Here is an 18,691-nt window from a genome sequence, read left to right as displayed (position 1 = left end):
TATATATATCAGAGTTAATGAGGAAATCATGTCACTTCACACACTTAAACATGAGATGCTAAATGAGGGTTCTCACGCTGCACTTGTAGGGAAGCGTTGCAGCTTTTGCCTTCTGCGTCGATGCTAATCTCTCCGGCATCCTTTTGGGTGACGGAGGTGATGGTGAGGGAGTGACTGCCGCCACCGCGCTCCATCCTGTACCTGGGCCCGGCGGTGACGGGCATGTTGTTGTGGAACCATTTGACGTTGCCGTCCGCCGGGCTGACGACGCACTTGAAAATGGCGTCTTTTCCCTCCATCGCGGCCACGTTGTTCAGCTTGGTGGTCAGCCTCACCACTCTGGGTGCTGCAGGGAGCACATGGGTCCGCATCAAATGAAACGGACTGAAAAAAAAAGTTCCTCGCCCGATACTTTGAATGATGAATTACGATGAATTACCTTTCGAAGAGACTTTCGCAGAGGTCTTGTCATTTCTACATTTACAGTCGTATTCTCCTTCGTCTTCTTTGGTCATGCCGGTCACGGTGAGAACCCGCTTGGCGCCATCTGCCCTGACGCTGTGCCGGCCTCCGGGTTTCATTTCACGACCATCACGCTGCCAGACGACGTCCCCCGAGGCTTGGTTCAGTTCACACGTCAGGCTCAGCGTACCTCCCAAATCCACCGTCGCGGCTTTCAAAGGGACGACAAACTTCAGAGCTGATTCTGAAATGAAAACACGGATGTCAGACTTAAAGACGAAAACCGGGCATCTGAAGAAGGTCTACACAGCAATTATCAGATTGTTTGACCATTTCTGCGACTTGCCTTTAACTTGAACTTTGAACTCTAGTTTGTCATCAGCGGTTTGACAGGAGTACGTCCCACTGTCTTTGGATTCTGAGGATTTTACTATCAGGGTACGAGACACGCCCTCTTTTTTCATTTCATACTTGCTGCCCTCCTTGAGCTCCACACCTTCTCTGAACCACTTCACACTTCCACTCTCGTTGCTCAGCTCAGTGGTCAAAACTACTCGTTCACTAACTTCAACAACACATGTGTCCTTGGCGAGCGTCTTCTGGAACTTGACAGCTGCATCTGAGGAGAAGTAAGAGCTTCTTTTCAAATGATTTGCACAGAGAATTAACAATCTGCTTTTAATTTAAATATATATTACCTGTCATCTGCAGCTTGAATACCAGCTTTTCTGTCCCGGACTCGCATGTGTATTCTCCGGCATCTTTTTTATCCATTTTCTCAATCACCAGCTCGCGACTCTTGCCCTTTGACTCCATGTGGACCGCTTTGCTGGAAGTCAGCAGCTTGCCATCTTTGTACCATTTCACCTCCGTCTTGGTGTCAGAGACCTCACAGCTCAGAGTGGCCTTCTGGGAGCAAGTGGCTTTCACCTCCTTCTGGACTGACTCCTTGTTGGAGAATCCAGCCGGGGCTTCTTTAGAGCAAAAATAAATAAATGAGCAATGAGTTTAATGACTCAATGATTAAATACAAACAGGGGAACAAAACAAATAAGACAATTTAAATTCACATTTGCATGACCTCAAAAATATGACTGCCATCGTATTCCTCCTACCTGCCACATGTATCTTGAAAGCCAACTTCTCACTCCCGGCCTCACAGACGTACTCTCCGGCATCCTTCTTCTCCACGCTATCCATCACCAGCTGGCGACTCTTGCCTTTAGACTCGGTATGGATGGTCTTACTGGAGGTCAGCAGCTTGCCTTCTTTATACCATTTCACCTCCGTCTTGGTGTCAGAGACCTCACAGCTCAGGGTGGCCTTCTGGGAGCAAGTGGCTTTCACCTCCTTCTGGACTGACTCCTTGTTGGAGAAGGCCGACTGGGCCTCTGATGGAGGAGGTATGACAGAGAAAATATCAGATCCAATAAACATCCAATTAGTATAAGTATTATTAATTTTTTTAAATCCACCTTCCTCCTACCTGCCACATGCATCTTGAAAGCCAACTTCTCGCTCCCGGCCTCACAGACGTACTCTCCACCATCCTTCTTCTCCACGCTATCCATCACCAGCTGGCGACTCTTGCCTTTAGACTCGGTATGGATGGTCTTACTGGAGGTCAGCAGCTTGCCATCTTTGTACCATTTCACCTCCGTCTTGGTGTCAGAGACCTCACAGCTCAGAGTGGCCTTCTGGGAGCAAGTGGCTTTCACCTCCTTCTGGACTGACTCCTTGTTGGAGAAGGCCGACTGGGCCTCTGATGGAGGAGGTATGACAGAGAAAATATCAGATCCAATAAACATCCAATTAGTATAAGTATTATTAATTTTTTTTAATCCACCTTCCTCCTACCTGCCACATGCATCTTGAAAGCCAACTTCTCGGCCCCGGCCTCACAGACGTACTCTCCCCCATCCTTCTTCTCCACGCTGTCGATCACCAGCTGGCGACTCTTGCCTTTAGACTCGGTATGGATGGTCTTACTGGAAGTCAGCAGCTTGCCATCTTTGTACCATTTCACCTCCGTCTTGGTGTCAGAGACCTCACAGCTCAGAGTGGCCTTCTGGGAGCAAGTGGCTTTCACCTCCTTCTGGACTGACTCCTTGTTGGAGAAAGCTGACTTGGTTTGGATCTCTACAAAATAAAAACAGAGAATGTCATGATGTTGCTCTCCTTCATCTCAATAAAAGTCAAGAAGAACAAATTGTGAAATTTATTTTTAAAAATATATATATAACCGGAATAAAATCAACACATCGACAGAGATGAACGATGGACAACTGTACAGCGGAGACCAGCAGAATGCATTGTGTGGCTACATAAAACAACAACAACAAAAAAACAAAACACACGGGTCAACGCAAACATTTGCAGTGCCGACCTACAGCGACGATTCTCAATTCATCCCAAAAAGAGTAGATAAGCTAAACTAAAAAGTCAAACCCTCTGTTTTTGCTCTACTTCAATCAATATTTGGACACAACACACACACATGCTTTTCCCTCCCATAAGTCGTACCTGTCACCTGTACTTTAAATACCAGTTTTTGTGTTCCGACTTCACACGCGTATTCTCCTTCATCTTTCTTCTCGACGCTGTCGATCACCAGCTGACGACTCTGTCCCTTTGACTCCATGTGAACCGCTCTGCTGGGACTCAGCAGTTTGCCATCCTTGTACCATTTCACCTCCGTCTTGTTATCAACTACCTCGCAGCTCAGAGTGGCCTTCTGGGAGAGCGTGGCTTTCACTTCCTTTTGCACGGACTCTTTGTTGATGAAAGCAGATTTAGCCTCTGGAGGAGCACCTGCAAAGTGTTGGAAGTACAGTCACCCATACGGAAAAAGGAACATGACCATATTCCACTACACTCACGCCACTCTGGATTTACTGGGATGACACAAGTAAAACTTACAGGCAAAATGCAAAAAGCAATACACTATAAAGAAAGCACGGCAACAAATATAACATCATGCACTTTGCGGTCATAAAGCAAGTTGGGTTGAGAGGAGAACAATAAAAGGTATCGCAAAAAATCCAACCGAAAAAAAAGGAAAAGACCAAATCTCTGACCAGGTACTGACAAAAAAACTAAATGAGCCACAAGACACCAGAGTTGCTTCAGCAAACAAAAGTCAAAGCATGAAGCTCAGTATTCCATAAAAGCAACAACACCCAAAATATTCAGATACTTTAATTTGCCGTCTAATAACACGAGACTCCAAGTCAATCTGAGAAGACAGATCTTTGAACAAGGCAGGCCAAGCAATTCAGAACTGAAGCAACCGACAATGCAGCCAGAATTCATTGAACCATCCCAAATCAGAGGAGACCACAGACACAGGAAGAACACACATCATGTCCACCACTCTCACAAACTACATGTCTCTTTTATCTTTGTATTCAAAGAAACTCGCTGAAGACTCCCTCCTGAATGTCTATGATTCGAAAAACTCAAATCTAAATATTGTGTGGTCAGAATTAGATTCATGAGTCTTTCAACTAGGTTTGACCTCAAATGCATCGAGGACTTGTGTTGTACATGCCGAGTCCTCAAAACACAAACAATAACATTAACATGTGGTATTCATTAGGCATCCTGAGTTCTCCTTACCTTCCACTTGTAATTTGAAGACCAGCTTCTCCGTTCCAGCTTCACACACGTACTCTCCGGCATCCTTCTTCTCCACGCTATCCATCACCAGCTGGCGACTCTTGCCTTTAGACTCGGTATGGATGGTCTTACTGGAGGTCAGCAGCTTGCCATCTTTGTACCATTTCACCTCTGTCTTGCTGTCAGAGACCTCACAGCTCAGAGTGGCTTTCTGGGAGCAAGTGGCTTTCACCTCCTTCTGGACTGACTCCTTGTTGGAGAATCCAGCCGGGGCTTCTTTAGAGCAAAAATAAATAAATGAGCAATGAGTTTAATGACTCAATTATTAAATACAAACAGGGGAACAAAACAAATAAGACTATTTAAATTCACATTTGCATGACCTCAAAAATATGACTGCCATCGTATTCCTCCTACCTGCCACATGTATCTTGAAAGCCAACTTCTCACTCCCGGCCTCACAGACGTACTCTCCCCCATCCTTCTTCTCCACGCTGTCCATCACCAGCTGGCGACTCTTGCCTTTAGACTCGGTATGGATGGTCTTACTGGAGGTCAGCAGCTTGCCATCTTTGTACCATTTCACCTCCGTCTTGGTGTCAGAGACCTCACAGATCAGGGTGGCCTTCTGGGAGCAAGTGGCTTTCACCTCCTTCTGGACTGACTCCTTGTTGAAGAAGGCCGACTGGGCCTCTGATGGAGGAGGTATGACAAAGAAAATATCAGGTCCAATAAACATCCAATTAGTATAAGTATTATTTCTTTTTTTAAATCCACCTTCCTCCTACCTGCCACATGTATCTTGAAAGCCAACTTCTCGCTCCCGGCCTCACAGACGTACTCTCCCCCATCCTTCTTCTCCACGCTGTCCATCACCAGCTGGCGACTCTTGCCTTTAGACTCGGTATGGATGGTCTTACTGGAAGTCAGCAGCTTGCCATCTTTGTACCATTTCACCTCCGTCTTGGTGTCAGAGACCTCACAGCTCAGGGCGGCCTTCTGGGAGCAAGTGGCTTTCACCTCCTTCTGGACTGACTCCTTGTTGGAGAAGGCCGATTGAATCTCTGAGGGTAATATAAACGAGAAATACAGTGTTGTTATGACCCCCGTTTAACATCACCAATGACGGAAACATTTATGTGACATCTAATTGCTGCATTCTTCAAGGCAGCATTCATTATTTAAACCTCATCAAGGCTTGTTTGGGACATTTGATGAGCAACTAAACTCTAAAGTCCTTAATTCAAATCACTTTCATGCAGTAGCTCACAAACCCTTTAGAACTTAAACTAAAAATCTACATCTCAATTAAATAATCGAGCAGTCCTACCTGACACAAATATCTTGAACACCAGCTTATCCTCTCCGGCTTGGCATGTATACTCTCCAGCATCGCTCTTCTCCACCTTTTCAACCACCAGCTGACGAGTATCGCCTTTTACTTCCGTGTATATCGTCCGACTGGAGATCAACAACTTGCCGTCTTTGTACCACTTCACCTCCGTTTTGCTGTCTGAAACACTGCAACTAAGGGTTGCCTTCTGGGAGAGCGGAGCGTTCACCTCCTTCTGGACCGACTCCTTGTGGGAGAATGCAGTCGCGGCTTGAGCTTCTGAGGAAGAAATAAGGTAAAGAAATGTCAATAATCATATCTGGGACGTGCAATACATTATTAAATACTATTACAGCTGTATAGAAGCTTACCTTTTATCGTGACCTGGAATGTGACTTTGTCTGCCGCCGTCTCGCAGGAGTAACGTCCTTCGTCGTTCTTCTTGGCGTTCTTGATGACGAGTTTCCTTTGAGTGCCTTCGGAGACGAAGGTCGTTCTTTGGTCCTCGGCGATCTGCGCTTGATCTTTTCTCCACACGACGGCGGCGCTGGCGGGAGAAACCTCGCAGCTCAGCTCAAGATCTCCTTTAAGGGACGACGACATTCCCACGGTGCCTCTGGATTTGTTCAGAAATCTGGCAGGTTCATCTGAGAGGAAGAGAGATGGAAACTGAGTCGTGACTTTTTTTTAATATATATTATTTGTGAAGTTATTACCTTCGCATTGAAAATGCGGAAGGTAATGTTTTGATCGCCGTGTATTTATTTATTTATTTGTATGCGTGTTACTCGCATAACTAAAAAAGTATGAAACCGAATCGCATGAAATTTGGTGGGATGATTGGTTATTATCCGGGGACCATTTGATTAGATGTTGGGATTGATCGGGTCAAAGGTCATGAAAAGGTAAAAATCTTCTTTTTACAATTTTTATCCAATTGGCATGCAACTAATGCCAAAATGTTCATAATTAAATGCTTAATCTTGTGATATGAGAAGGTATGCGCTCTACCGAGTGCCCGTTCTAGTTTCAGTTGATTTCATACAAATAAGACGTGTGTTAGCGAACTAGAGAGGAGTAGATGTCAAATCTTTGTAACAACAACAACAACGTGAAGCCCTTTAGCAATGTCTAACTTTATGTTTGATACCAGAGCAGCTGATGTTTCGAGGGAGTTGGCTACATGGGGACAGATAGCTCTTTCCTCTATTTGATGGCCCATGAGCATATGCTTGCAGGTCACATTTCAGTTCATCACATGAGACAGGCTGTCTGCATGAGGGCTTGAGGACGGATCCCTTTACACAATCATATTGGCACCGAGCAGAGTGTATTGACGACGCTCGCTTCACAGGCATTCACACCGTCGACGGCAGAAGGATTGTGTTTAGGTTAAACTACTTTCTTGACGAGTGTACCGTTAAGAGAGAGTTGCAGGGCCATTCTGTCGTCGGCTAACACACACTCGTAGATGCCGACATCTTCCTCCGTAACATTGTGGACCATCAGGATCCTCTTGCGGTCGGCGAGCATATATTCATACTTTTTTCCCATTTTCACCTCCCGCCCATTCCTCATCCAAACCACCTGAAGAAACAGAGAACAGATAAAGTTAAATAAAAAAATAGTTAAAAGAGGGCTTGGATATCTGTCTCCACTGCTGATATTTAAGTTTTGCCAAGTCAGATTACTTGTGCTGACAACTTCTAAAGAACAAAAGTGTCTCCTTTGAAGACTATTCTGCGCATCAGTAACATGAAACACGATACGCGACACACTGTGCTGACATAATTCATCTCCCTATGAATACCCCCCCCGACCAATTTATCCATAAAAAAGAGGGCCAAAGCTAACTTTTATGAAATATCCCTCTGGGATTACAACTCGAGGTGTACAATGCTTCGTCAAAAAAAGATGAATTAAATTTGCGCAGAAAAAAAACCGACTCGATTACACAAATTATAAAGATGGCTTTCTGTCCCTGCATACTTGTAAAGTAACAGGTACATGTATGTTCCATCACAAACCTGTGCGTTGTAATCCGACACCTCAGCAGTCAGCTGAGCGGTGGCTTGGGCGCCGCAGATTACCACCTCCAGCACATCGGACTTGTTGGTGAACCTCCAAGAAGGAGCTAAAAATACCGTGTTCATGTTAGAAGGCTTTATTACATTGCTATTACATTTAATCACGTTCGATATCAATGGCATTCAATTAAAAATATTAACAAATTGTAATACAGAAAATCTGATGTTTTACAGTGTATGTATATGATTTAGAGTAGTTTTCTGTGTGGATAGTATCCGAGTGTCGTGGAGTGCCTACCCTTCACACACAGGATGCATTCGCTCTGCGAGCCTCCGCCCACAAACTTGACCTCGGATCCGTTCATTTCCGTGGTCACGACGCGGATGAGCAGCGTGTGCGTGTTCTTGGACCTGGTGATGAGGTAGTCTGCTCCGCTGCGCAGGAGGCGGCCATTCAGAGACCAGAAGCCGGAGCAGACCGCGGACAGCTCCACGGAGATGGAGAACTCCTCCCCGGAGAATGCGACGCCGTCCGCCAGGCCTTTCTTGACGTCAGCACTGGGTTCTGGAGACAACCGGCAACAAAAACAAAAAAAGGAATGAGAAGAAGAACACGACCATGCCACTTAACTACACTACCGTTCAAAAGTTTGGGGTCACTTAGAAATGTCCTTATTTTTCAAGGAAAAACACTTCTTTTTTTTTCTTCAATAAAGGTAACATTAAATTAATCAGAAATACACTCTATACATGTTAATGTGGTAAATGACTATTCTATAGGTGGAAACATCTGGTTTTTAATGAAATATCTACATAGGTGTGTAGAGACCCATTTTCAGTGTTCTAATGGTACATTGTGTTTGCTCATCGCCTTAGAAGACTAATGGATGGTTAGAAAACCCTTGTGCCATTATGTTAGCACAGCTGAAAACAGTTATGCTGGTGAGAGAAGCTATAGAACTGGCCTTCCTTTGAGCTAGAAGTTCGAAGTACTAAATTCATATTTCAAATAAAAATCATTATTTCTAGCCTGGTCAATGTCTTGACTATATTTTCTATTCATTTTGCAATTCATTTGATAAATAAAAGTGTGAGTTTTCATGAAAAACACAACATTGTCTAGGTGACCCCAAACTTTTGAACGGTAGTGTACATGACTAAACGACACATCGGTCTTACCCAGGAAGAAGCTCCCGGGCACCTCCAGGTGGGCACTTTGGCCAAAGTCATTCATGGCGGAGATGCGGAACTGGTAGGTGGCTTCTTCCGTGAAGCTGCAGACGGTGATCTCCGTGGAAACGATGGTTTCCCCAGCATTGCACCGCTGCCATGTCTGAGTGCCAATCTTCTTCTTCTCCACAATGTAGCCCTTGATGGGTACAGGGCGGTCGCTGTCTGGAGGAGACCACTGAATGGTGAGAGATGAGTCCGTCTTGTTCTGCACCACAGCATCGACCGGGGGATCGGGAGGATGCTTCCTGGCGGCTAGAGCAGAAAGAGTGAGGATTACGCTTGTTTAGATAATCCGATTGGTGAGGGATTCATAGGCTGGTTAGCAGGGGCGGCCCTAGCACATTTGGCGCTCTAGGCGAGCTTCACTCGTACCCCCCCCCCCCCGCCCCAAAAGAAAATTTGAAAACAATTTTGCACGAAAACGGAATTGTAACTTTCAAACGCTATTTTGCCCTGCAAAACTGAATTTCTGTCAAATAAACAGAACAACGATCGCAACAATGAACAAACATTAAATAAAGAACAAAATCCCTGAGAAAATGTCACGTCTGTGCTGAACTACGCTCCGGCCACGCCCCCCTGATCAACGGTGCACATTCACTCCCTCGTCGCCTGCAAATAATATTTTTTTTGTTTTCTGTTCTGTTGATGGCTGGCAAACAACAATCTTAGAAGGTCTGGGTCACTTGTGGCAAATATTATTCAAAAAAAAACTGCCCAGCAAAAAAAAAAAAAAAAAAAATCTTCTTTTTTTTTGCCTGTAGGAAAAACTGCCCCTGCTGATTAGTTTAGTTCAATGTTTTGTTATTTTGACCCGGGGCGTCATCCTCACCGGTGACGGAGAACCGAGTGGAGGTCTTGCAGTCTCCAGCCACGAAGGCCACCTCTCCCGAGTCGTCTGCCTGGCAATCTCTAATGGTGAGCGTGTATTGCCTGAGCATGCACGCAATGGAAATACGGGAATCTTCCTTCAATTTCTCCCCATTGCGGGTCCAGTAAGCGTCCGGGAAGGGATGCTCCAGCTCCACGCAGAAGATGACGGTGTCACTGATGGGGACCACCGTCCTCCGGGGAAGTTTCTTCGTTATGTTGCCTGGGGGATAAGAGGACAGTATTTTAAGAAGGCCACGTGACTGACTCTTGATAATACCATTGTAATGCCCGTGTATTATATTTATTCGGAAAATAAAAGACAAGAAAAATGCTTCCGCCGTACCCAGGACGGTGAGCTCGGCCACGGTGCGACTGCCCTCCTTCATCTCGCAGATATAAACGCCATCGTCGTTGGTGGTGACGTTGTGTATGGTGAGACGTCGGAGGTTGCCTTCCTGCTCGATGTAATACTTGGTGCTTTGCTGCAGCCGCGTCTCCTCCATGAACCAGTTGGCATGGGTGGCACTAACGGGCACCTCGCACATCAGAGTGGCCGACGTTTTCTCTTGAACCTCCACGTCCTGGAGCTTCCTCCTGAAGGGCACCTTCGGCTCTGTTTTGAAGAACAACAGCACGTTCAGGTTACACAGCCGTTGGTAAGTCAACTTCAAAATCAACCCTTTTACAATTTTATAAATGTATTTCCCCTTAATCTCTAGTTTAGATTTGAGTGATATTAGAAGAGATTGGACATGTAATGTGTGCATTTTTTTTTTTACCACCAAAAAAATACGACTTGGCTATTCAACATATTTGTTTGTTTGTTTGTGTATTGTTTGTGTATTTTATTCAGTCAATCAAATACAATACAATATTATCCTATATAATATGCAAAAGAGAAAGACTGAAAAGGGATAGGTAGAAGCAAAAAATGCTTATAAATTCCTATCCTAAATTGAAATCAAAATAAAGAAGAAAATAAAACAACAACAAAACAAAATAAATAAATAAATATATTTATATATACTACCACATACATCTTCCATATTAATATGTTTTTAATTACATTTATAACTCTCAACAGTTGTTTTATAAATAATTCCCTTGAAAACCCAAAAGGAGTTCACCATTCTTACATCCATTTCAACATTATTCCATAATTGGACTCCTACAACAGAAATACATCTTCTTTTAATCCCTTTTTTAGCCTTTTGTACCGTGAATTTACAAACATCTCTCAAATCACATTTACACTCATTTATTGAAAATAAACTTTGTCCACAGTCTGGCAGTGACTTTGCTTTAGCTCTGTACATTGTCTGCACAACATCAAGTTGGAGAGTCAAAAGCTCTGACAGAGGAACATGTGGGCAATATAGCAAGAAGAAAAAAAGCTTTTGGGGAAGTCAACTGTGAAATCTTGGTTTTTGAAGCTGAGGGCAGTTTGGTTGGAAATAGCTGTTTTTTTGCTTAATACCTGTAAAATATGTGAAAGATTTTACCGATTTAGTTTCCATATCCATACGTTTGGATCCAAGCCACCAGTTTAGGAATCAAGCGTTGAAACACGAGGAACTGTACTGTGAGTTACGGGTGAAGTCCACTGGGTTCAGTAAATCAATCAAAGTACCGACTTAAATAAATAGATTATTCACATTAAGATATATCCTGCCTATTTCCATTCCAAAGGGCAGTGGAATATTCTTACTTTGAGAATATCAGGTTGCAAGACACACTCTGGAGAATGAAAATTGACGATCTACAGTGCGGCTCCGAAAGCACTTCATCTTTCCATTTACTCACAAGCTTTGAGGGCATGCAGTACATATGCAGGTAAACATTAACAATCCTCAAAGAAGTTCTTTATTTTGACCTTCCTATTCCCAAAAAAGAAATACTTTTAATGAGTTATCTTCCCAAGAAAATTACAGATTTCCCTTTCTGCCAGGACTCCTCATTTATTGTCCAAATTATTTTATTATAATAATCCAAAATCAAGTTGTTAAATCAAAGATTACACAAAGAAGATTGAACCGAAAAAAACAACCTTTTTTCTCCCACGTCCATTGTTATTCTACTTGTACATCAGAAGTGACGATTCACTGTCGGCCTATTCGTTGTTTTTTCTATTTTTCTTATTCCATGCTGTATTTTGTGCAATAATTGTAAAAATTGATAAATTATCACGCGTTCAACATATTTAGATTTTCCACTGCAAAAAAAGTCCCCTGACATTTTGCAAACTGACAACCTGCAAGGCAAACATCAGGTGTGTCAGGTTTCCTGCACCAGCGTTGAACTCATCATCCGGACATTCCGACAGAAATCTACATCCCTACGGTTTCCTTCCCTTGGGACAATTTCTCTCCGAGGGAAGTCTCCCATGTGGCCCCGGTGAGTGCGGGGACCGTCTTAGCATCTGTGAACTAGACTCATCGCCGGCAGAAAATAGATGCAACTCGACACCCTACTTCAGAGGCCGAGCCAGAATTCAACCTTGTTGTGAAAAGCCTCACATGCATTTCGAGAGGTTTAAATGAGGCTCTGGTACATTGATTTGAACATGTAGCGTAGTGCAGTTGCTCAAAACGAGTTTGTCCTCCGAACACGACGTATTCCTCCGTGCCATATACCTCCGTTTGATATTTCAATTAAACACATGACCAGGGTTCTTACCAGTTTTGACCAATGCATTTCCAGGACTTTTCCATGACTTTAAACCAAATTTCCATGACCAAACTGAAATCTCCGTATAAACATGAAAAATGCAGAACGTGTTGCGTATTGAGAGAGTTCGCCGGCTTATATTTTGAGCGTCTTTCTTTAAAAAACATTAATTATTTCAAACTCGGTGTAAATGAACATGTGATTATTACAAATGTTCATGACTTTTCCAAAACTTTTATGATTTAAGTTTTTTCCGTGACTTTTCCAGGCCTGGAAATGACCATTTTAAAATTCCATGACTTTTCCAGGTTTTCCATGACCGTACGAACCCTGCATGACACGTGAGCGAGCCACACACCGATGCACTGGGTGACATGTCGCTGTGGCACTGCAGTTTATTTTGAGTAAATCCCACGTACACCAACCTGGCGTTATAAATACTCAGTAGAGCACCGAATGGGTGTTCATGTTCAGCTCAATATAGTCGTCAAGTCCTGAGTAACGTTAGCTAAACACTACAGTGCCGAACCATTTTAGGAAATGACTTATGGGGGCTTAGGTCTTGGGACACAGTGTTGCTTTTCATGGGACTTGTTTTAATATCAATGAAATCATGTAATCATGTCCGCCTTATACATGCTGTAAACAGGGTTCTTACACATGTTGACCAGTGGATTTCCAGGACTTTAAACCAAATTTCCATGACCAAACTGAAATCTCGGTATAAACATGAAATTTTTTGAAAATGTTGTGCATCGAGAGCCTACGCCGGCTTACATTGAGCGTCTTTCTTTAAAAAAACATATTAATTATTTCAAACTCGGCGCAAATGAACATGAGATTAGAATAAATGTCCATGACTTTTCCAAAACTTTTATGATTTAAGTGTTTTCCGTGACTTTTCCAGGCCGGGAAATGACCATTTTAAAATTCCACGACTTTTCCAGGTTTTCCATGACCGTACGAACCCTGTGTAAATGCAGAATATCGTGACCCAGAGAAACAGCCTCTGATGTCATATGTGCCGACAGATGACGCTCATAATTCACGACCGCGTCTCACACGATGGCTCGCTTCCAGAGGATTCTCGTAAAAAAGCGTACACAAACGTATCGCGTGTCGCATTCTCCTCACACGCGACCCTCTTACCTTTGACCGTGACCAACACGGCGCTGTAGGTCTGGCCCGCCATGTTGGTGGCGTTGCAGGTGTAGACGCCGTTGTCGCTCTGCTTGCAGTACAGGATCTTGAGGATGAAGTTCTCGGCTTGGTCCTCGTAGATGACTTGCCTGCGGCCCTCGCTGATGTTGCCTCCGTCCTTCCTCCAGGTGATGTGGGGTTTCGGGTGACCCGTCACGAAGCAGCTGAGCTTGGCGTGCTTGCCTTCGGTCACCGTGCAGGTGCGAGTGAACACACCTTTGGGCAGCTTGCGCTCCGGGCTCAGAGAACTCAAACCATCGGTGGCGTCGGCCTTGGAGGAGGAGGAGGAAGAAACGGAGGATCCGCTTTCCTCGGTGCGATAGATGGAGATGTCCTTCTTCATATCCTCCTTGCGCTTCTGTAGGTGAGAAAGCAGGGAGGTGTTTTTATCTGCACACAGGTGGCGGGAATCCTCGGCGTCCACGACGAGAGCCGCCGCGGCGTGGCAACGGCCGACGGTGTTCTGGGCCCTGCAGGTGTAGGTGCCGCCGTCCAGGCTGCGCACACTCTGGATCTTCAGGATGCTGCCGTCGCCGTCGGAAACGATCTTGATGCGGTTGGTCTCCCCCAAGTAGCGGCCGTCTTTCTCCCAATCGAAGTTGGCGTCGGGGTAGGCGACGACCCGGCAGTGGAAAACAACATCTTCTCCCAAACCCACGCGTGTAGAGGTGGGCTTAACCAAGAACCCGGGGGCTCTCTGAGCCATCTCGGCCGGCAGCGCCACTTTGAGGGTCACGGCGGCGTACGCTTCGCCGACGCTGTTTTTGGCCCGACACATGAATTGGCCGCTGTCCTCCAGTGTCAAGTCGTAGACGGTGAGGCGGTACACGTCTCCGTCCTCCACGGTTTTGAAGCGCCCCCCGGATGCCAGCTTCAGCTTGTCCTTTTCCCAGGTGATCAGGGGGGTCGGGCTGCCCATGACGGTGCAGCTCAGCGTGGCATCCTTGCCCACGCACACTGAGAACGCCTTTGGGCGGGTGAGGAACCTGGGGACTCCTCCGAATAAGTTTTTATCCATTTTTGGTTCCTGTAAATCAAAGAAAGAGATGAATAAAGCAATGCAGTACTGCGCCGGGGTATAGCCACGTTAAAAATACGCAACATATAACAGGACGTGTCCCATTCATTTCAGTCATTGTTCATATAGTTTGCTGTTCAGTAACTATTTTGGGTTAAATTATGAACAATTGATGACTGGCAAATTTATAATTGAATTTTTAGAATAAATAATATGTTTGCAGAACTGTAACAAATGGGAACCACAATGTTGTATCATTAAAAAAAAGATTTTCATTCATCTCATATTACTTTCTGGTTCCACATTCAATGACAAAGACACACTGTCAAATAAACCCAAACCCATTGTGCGGGCGTGACAGTTGGCTAAGTGTACTCTATAAATATGCTATGAAAATAGACATAAATCCACAGTCCAGATAGGCATATTTATGGCAGGCAGTTACAGTAGCTGTCAATCAACAAGGACCCCGCAGACATTCATCAATACAAAGCCTTAACTTCGTGCACGTACAATGTTTTTCCACAGGGGAAATAAAAGTAGTTTAACCACACAAACAACAAACGAATTCCCCTCGTAACAAGGTCAAAGGGAGCAGATATGTTCCTCTCCAAAAGAGTGACGTGTGCAAGCTTTGTCACCTCTGTCCGCTCAGACCGCCTGTCTAAAAATAGCCTCAGCTGTCAGAGCCCGTCTCTGTCCATTGCCATTTGTAGAAGCGAAAGGGATATCAGCTGTTTGATAAAGCTTCCACTTCAGATGCGTAGATTCTTTTCTCTGTGCGTGTCTAAAACGCACTAAAAAAATTTTTTTAACGACTTTTAAAAATGTATGTTGGAATTCAATTCCTGTGGTCACTTTTTTTTATCCCGTGACGTCACAGGTCAGAAAGCGTATACCACTTAGATACTCGTACGAATTCAAGTTGAAATCCCTTAAATATGCACGTGTATATGCTACAGCGGTCACGTTATGGCATATAATTACAAATGTAACGTCATTTGTTCAGCCTAAAATGACTTTGTTCACCTTGAGTCTTCAGCCACTCAGGTAAGACGTCATGTGGCCCAAAAACGTCAGTCCGACTCCAATACCACTCTTCAGAAGTAAAAAAAGAAGAGACAAAAAATAAAAAGTATTCTTTGCGCTTAAATATCCTTGAAATGGTTGTAAATCCGGGATGGTGGAAACATCCCCCCTCCCCTCCCCCTGTGGTCTCCTGCGGTGGACGCTTGACGAGACTTATGTTTTCTTTCTTCTGGGGTCCCTCATGATGCCAAATATCTGACGGGCCGACTTTTGCGCAGCCTCCTTTCCAGAATAGACTCGTCCCACACTTAGGAGATAGGAGATAGGGGATAGGAGATAGGGTGCTGGCGAGGTCGGGAAGGAGAGCAGGCTGGCCTGTCCTCTGCTGGGCTTCGCTGCACACTCCAGGTCGAACGAACTGTTGGCGCTGAATAATCGGCTGCTTGAGTTTCCAACATGCGTCACACCTGCGCTGGTGGAAAGTAAGCAGTACATTTACTCACGTACTGCACCGACTAAAGTACACGTTTGAAGTATGTTTTACAATTTAAATGCTACTTTAAGCATTTACTGCACTATCTTGACAGCAAATTAGTGTTGTGCACAAACAATAGTGTATAACATGGAACACTGCTGCAGTGGTGGGAAGTAACTAAGAAGGATATATTTGTTTATTATGTTACTTTATTCATTTTACTCCATATTCAATTGACAGGTTTAATTACTTGTTGCTTTGCATATTTATATTAGTTATGACGTGTTATTATAGACGAAGCTATGCAACAAACACCTTTACCAGCTGGAACATAAAATATGATTAAATTATACAATAAAAATTCTGAAATGGGCCATTCTTTACAATGACCACTTTAAGTATCCGTTGATGGTAACACCTTTGTACTTACACATATATAATATATATATATATACACATAAACTTATATGTATATAAGTAACACATGTATATATACATAATACATAATACAGTGATATTCCACTGATTAGATATAATACTATATACACCTTGTCAGACTTGTACCTGAGCATTTTGACAGAGTGGCATTGCTTCTTGTATTATGTAAAAGTGCTTGCTCCACAACTGGTATTCACTAGCAGCACTTCAATAATACAAGTACACACAATTAACCACATCAATCTCTTGCTTTACCCGGCTGGCCAGGCCCATAATTAGTGAGCAAAAAAACCCTCAAATATAGTAATGCGTTAAATCCATCTCCCATCACATCTTCACGATGATTAAAACACTTTGGGCATGGCATATCAATCCTTAAATAGCAGGGCATTAATTTTCATTATGTCCTATACTTTATGAGTTTGGAACGACCTACCTGAGGGGATAATGTTCGCAGAATCAGAAACTTCTTTTAAATCACTTCTTAAAACTCATCTTAATAGAACTGTTTTCAAGTGATGTCGTCCTTTTATGCAGTTATTTGGTCCCCCGAATTGAGTTTGTCTGTTCTTTATTTTGTATTTTGTATTCCATTCTTGTGTTCATCGCCTATATGGGGCCTCTTCTGCCTCCTGTATTTTCTGAAATGTTTACTTGTATTGATGTTATGTTTTGCCTTGCTTCTCTGTAGAGCACTTTGTAAACCCTGTTTTTAAAAGGTGCTATTCAACGAAAGTTATTACTATAATTATTATGATATAAAACAATGGGTACAAGTCTTACCCCTCTCTTCCCTATTCTTTGGCCTCCATGGTATTTCCTTGGTGGGCTTTCCCCCAGTGCCAATGACTGACAGCAGCAGGTCGCGGGCACCCGGATTTAAACTTCCCGAAACTCTAGCAGACAGTAATCCACTGTTGCTACATGTACTGGTCTTGTATCTCATACTGGCTCCTGGCTTTGGTTTCCATGCGCCTGACAGTATACCGAGAACAATTTAAACAAATGTATTCACTCAAACATTTGCTGGAACAATAGCCCGTTTGGTTTATATCAAAATACATTTTTACGTTATCTCCAATTGTTTTTCTTTTCTTTTCTTTCTATTCATCTTTGGGCTTTCTGTGTTCTGCTTTTCCTGAAGCCCGATCAGTTAATAGCAGTGAATGATATCATGGGACGGTATTTCCACAACCTTCGGGCAAGGAACAAAACGTCATTCTCAGGACTAACACCTGCAGAGGGCAGCAGACAGACACCTGGCACCCGGCCTCGCTGTGAAGCAACACTTAAAAAAACTAGAACGGGCACTCGGTAGAGCGCATACCTTCGCATTTCACAAGATTGGGCATTGAATTATGAACATGTTGGCATTAGTTGCATGCCAATTGGATAAAAATTGACCGCGCTCTGGTAAAAAGAAGTTTGACCTTTTCATGACCTTGACCTTTTACCTTTGACCCGATCGATCCCAAAATCTAATCAAATGGTCCCCGGATAATAATCAATCATCCCACCAAATTTTATGCGATTCGGTTTAATACTTTTGGAGTTATGCGAGTAACACGCATACAAATAAATAAATAAATAAATACACGGCAAACAAAACATAACCTTCCGCATTTTCAATGCTAAGGTAACTAGAACGGGCACTCGGTAGAGCGCATACCTTCGCATATCACAAGATTGGGCATTGAATTATGAACATTCTGGCATTAGTTGCATGCCAATTGGATAAAAATTGACCGCTCTATGGTAAAAAGAAGATTTTTACCTTTTCATGGCCTTGACCTTTGACCCGATCGATCCCAAAATCTAATCAAATGGTCCCCGGATAATAACCAATTATCCCACCAAATTTCATGCGATTCGGTTAAATACTTTTTTAGTTATGCGAGTAACACGCATACAAATAAAAAAATAAAAAATAAATGAATAAATAAATACACGGCGATCAAAACATAACCTTCCGCATTTTCAATGCGAAGGTAAATATGTCTTGGTGAGGAGACAATTTTCACAGGACATTTTCAATGTATCCTCTCCAACATCTGACTTGCACTGCCTTCCACCTGACCTCTTAGGCATCTCGAGAATAAGGTCACGGTTGTATCGTGTTCACAGCCGAAAAACGCACGGGTGTTTCCTCAAAAGAAGATTTACACCGAGGACAGATGGCAAAGAATTAATAACAACTGGTTGGATATTGGCGGGGGGGGGGGGGGGGGGTGAGAAAGAAAACAGATGAGACTAAATAGTGTGTCTCAAAATAGACGCATGTGGTGTTTATTTACACTGTGGATAGCATTTACAGTATT

The 18,691-nt window shown here is 43.6% G+C and overlaps 1 protein-coding gene across 1 annotated transcript in view; it reads right to left on the bottom strand.

Annotated features, from left to right (window-relative positions):
- Nucleotides 1-15,655, bottom strand: part of LOC130197795 (obscurin-like) — a 64,949-nt gene extending 49,294 nt beyond the window's left edge. The window contains 21 exon segments of the mRNA XM_056420684.1: nucleotides 77-346; nucleotides 440-706; nucleotides 809-1,081; nucleotides 1,161-1,436; nucleotides 1,578-1,853; nucleotides 1,949-2,224; nucleotides 2,320-2,601; nucleotides 2,986-3,273; nucleotides 4,081-4,356; nucleotides 4,498-4,773; nucleotides 4,869-5,144; nucleotides 5,411-5,692; nucleotides 5,785-6,060; nucleotides 6,832-7,000; nucleotides 7,441-7,547; nucleotides 7,739-8,005; nucleotides 8,620-8,925; nucleotides 9,506-9,766; nucleotides 9,890-10,159; nucleotides 13,363-14,440; nucleotides 15,461-15,655. Coding sequence (XP_056276659.1) covers nucleotides 77-346; nucleotides 440-706; nucleotides 809-1,081; nucleotides 1,161-1,436; nucleotides 1,578-1,853; nucleotides 1,949-2,224; nucleotides 2,320-2,601; nucleotides 2,986-3,273; nucleotides 4,081-4,356; nucleotides 4,498-4,773; nucleotides 4,869-5,144; nucleotides 5,411-5,692; nucleotides 5,785-6,060; nucleotides 6,832-7,000; nucleotides 7,441-7,547; nucleotides 7,739-8,005; nucleotides 8,620-8,925; nucleotides 9,506-9,766; nucleotides 9,890-10,159; nucleotides 13,363-14,431 — 6,043 coding nt within the window. The 5' untranslated portion in view covers nucleotides 14,432-14,440; nucleotides 15,461-15,655.
- Between the last annotated feature and the right edge of the window lie 3,036 nt (nucleotides 15,656-18,691).

The sequence above is a fragment of the Pseudoliparis swirei genome, chromosome 8 (assembly GCF_029220125.1).
Source record: "Pseudoliparis swirei isolate HS2019 ecotype Mariana Trench chromosome 8, NWPU_hadal_v1, whole genome shotgun sequence".
In the NCBI taxonomy this organism is placed as follows: Eukaryota; Metazoa; Chordata; class Actinopteri; order Perciformes; family Liparidae; genus Pseudoliparis; species Pseudoliparis swirei.
Note: the sequence above shows the minus strand (reverse complement) of the source record. Positions and strands in the feature narration are given on the sequence as shown.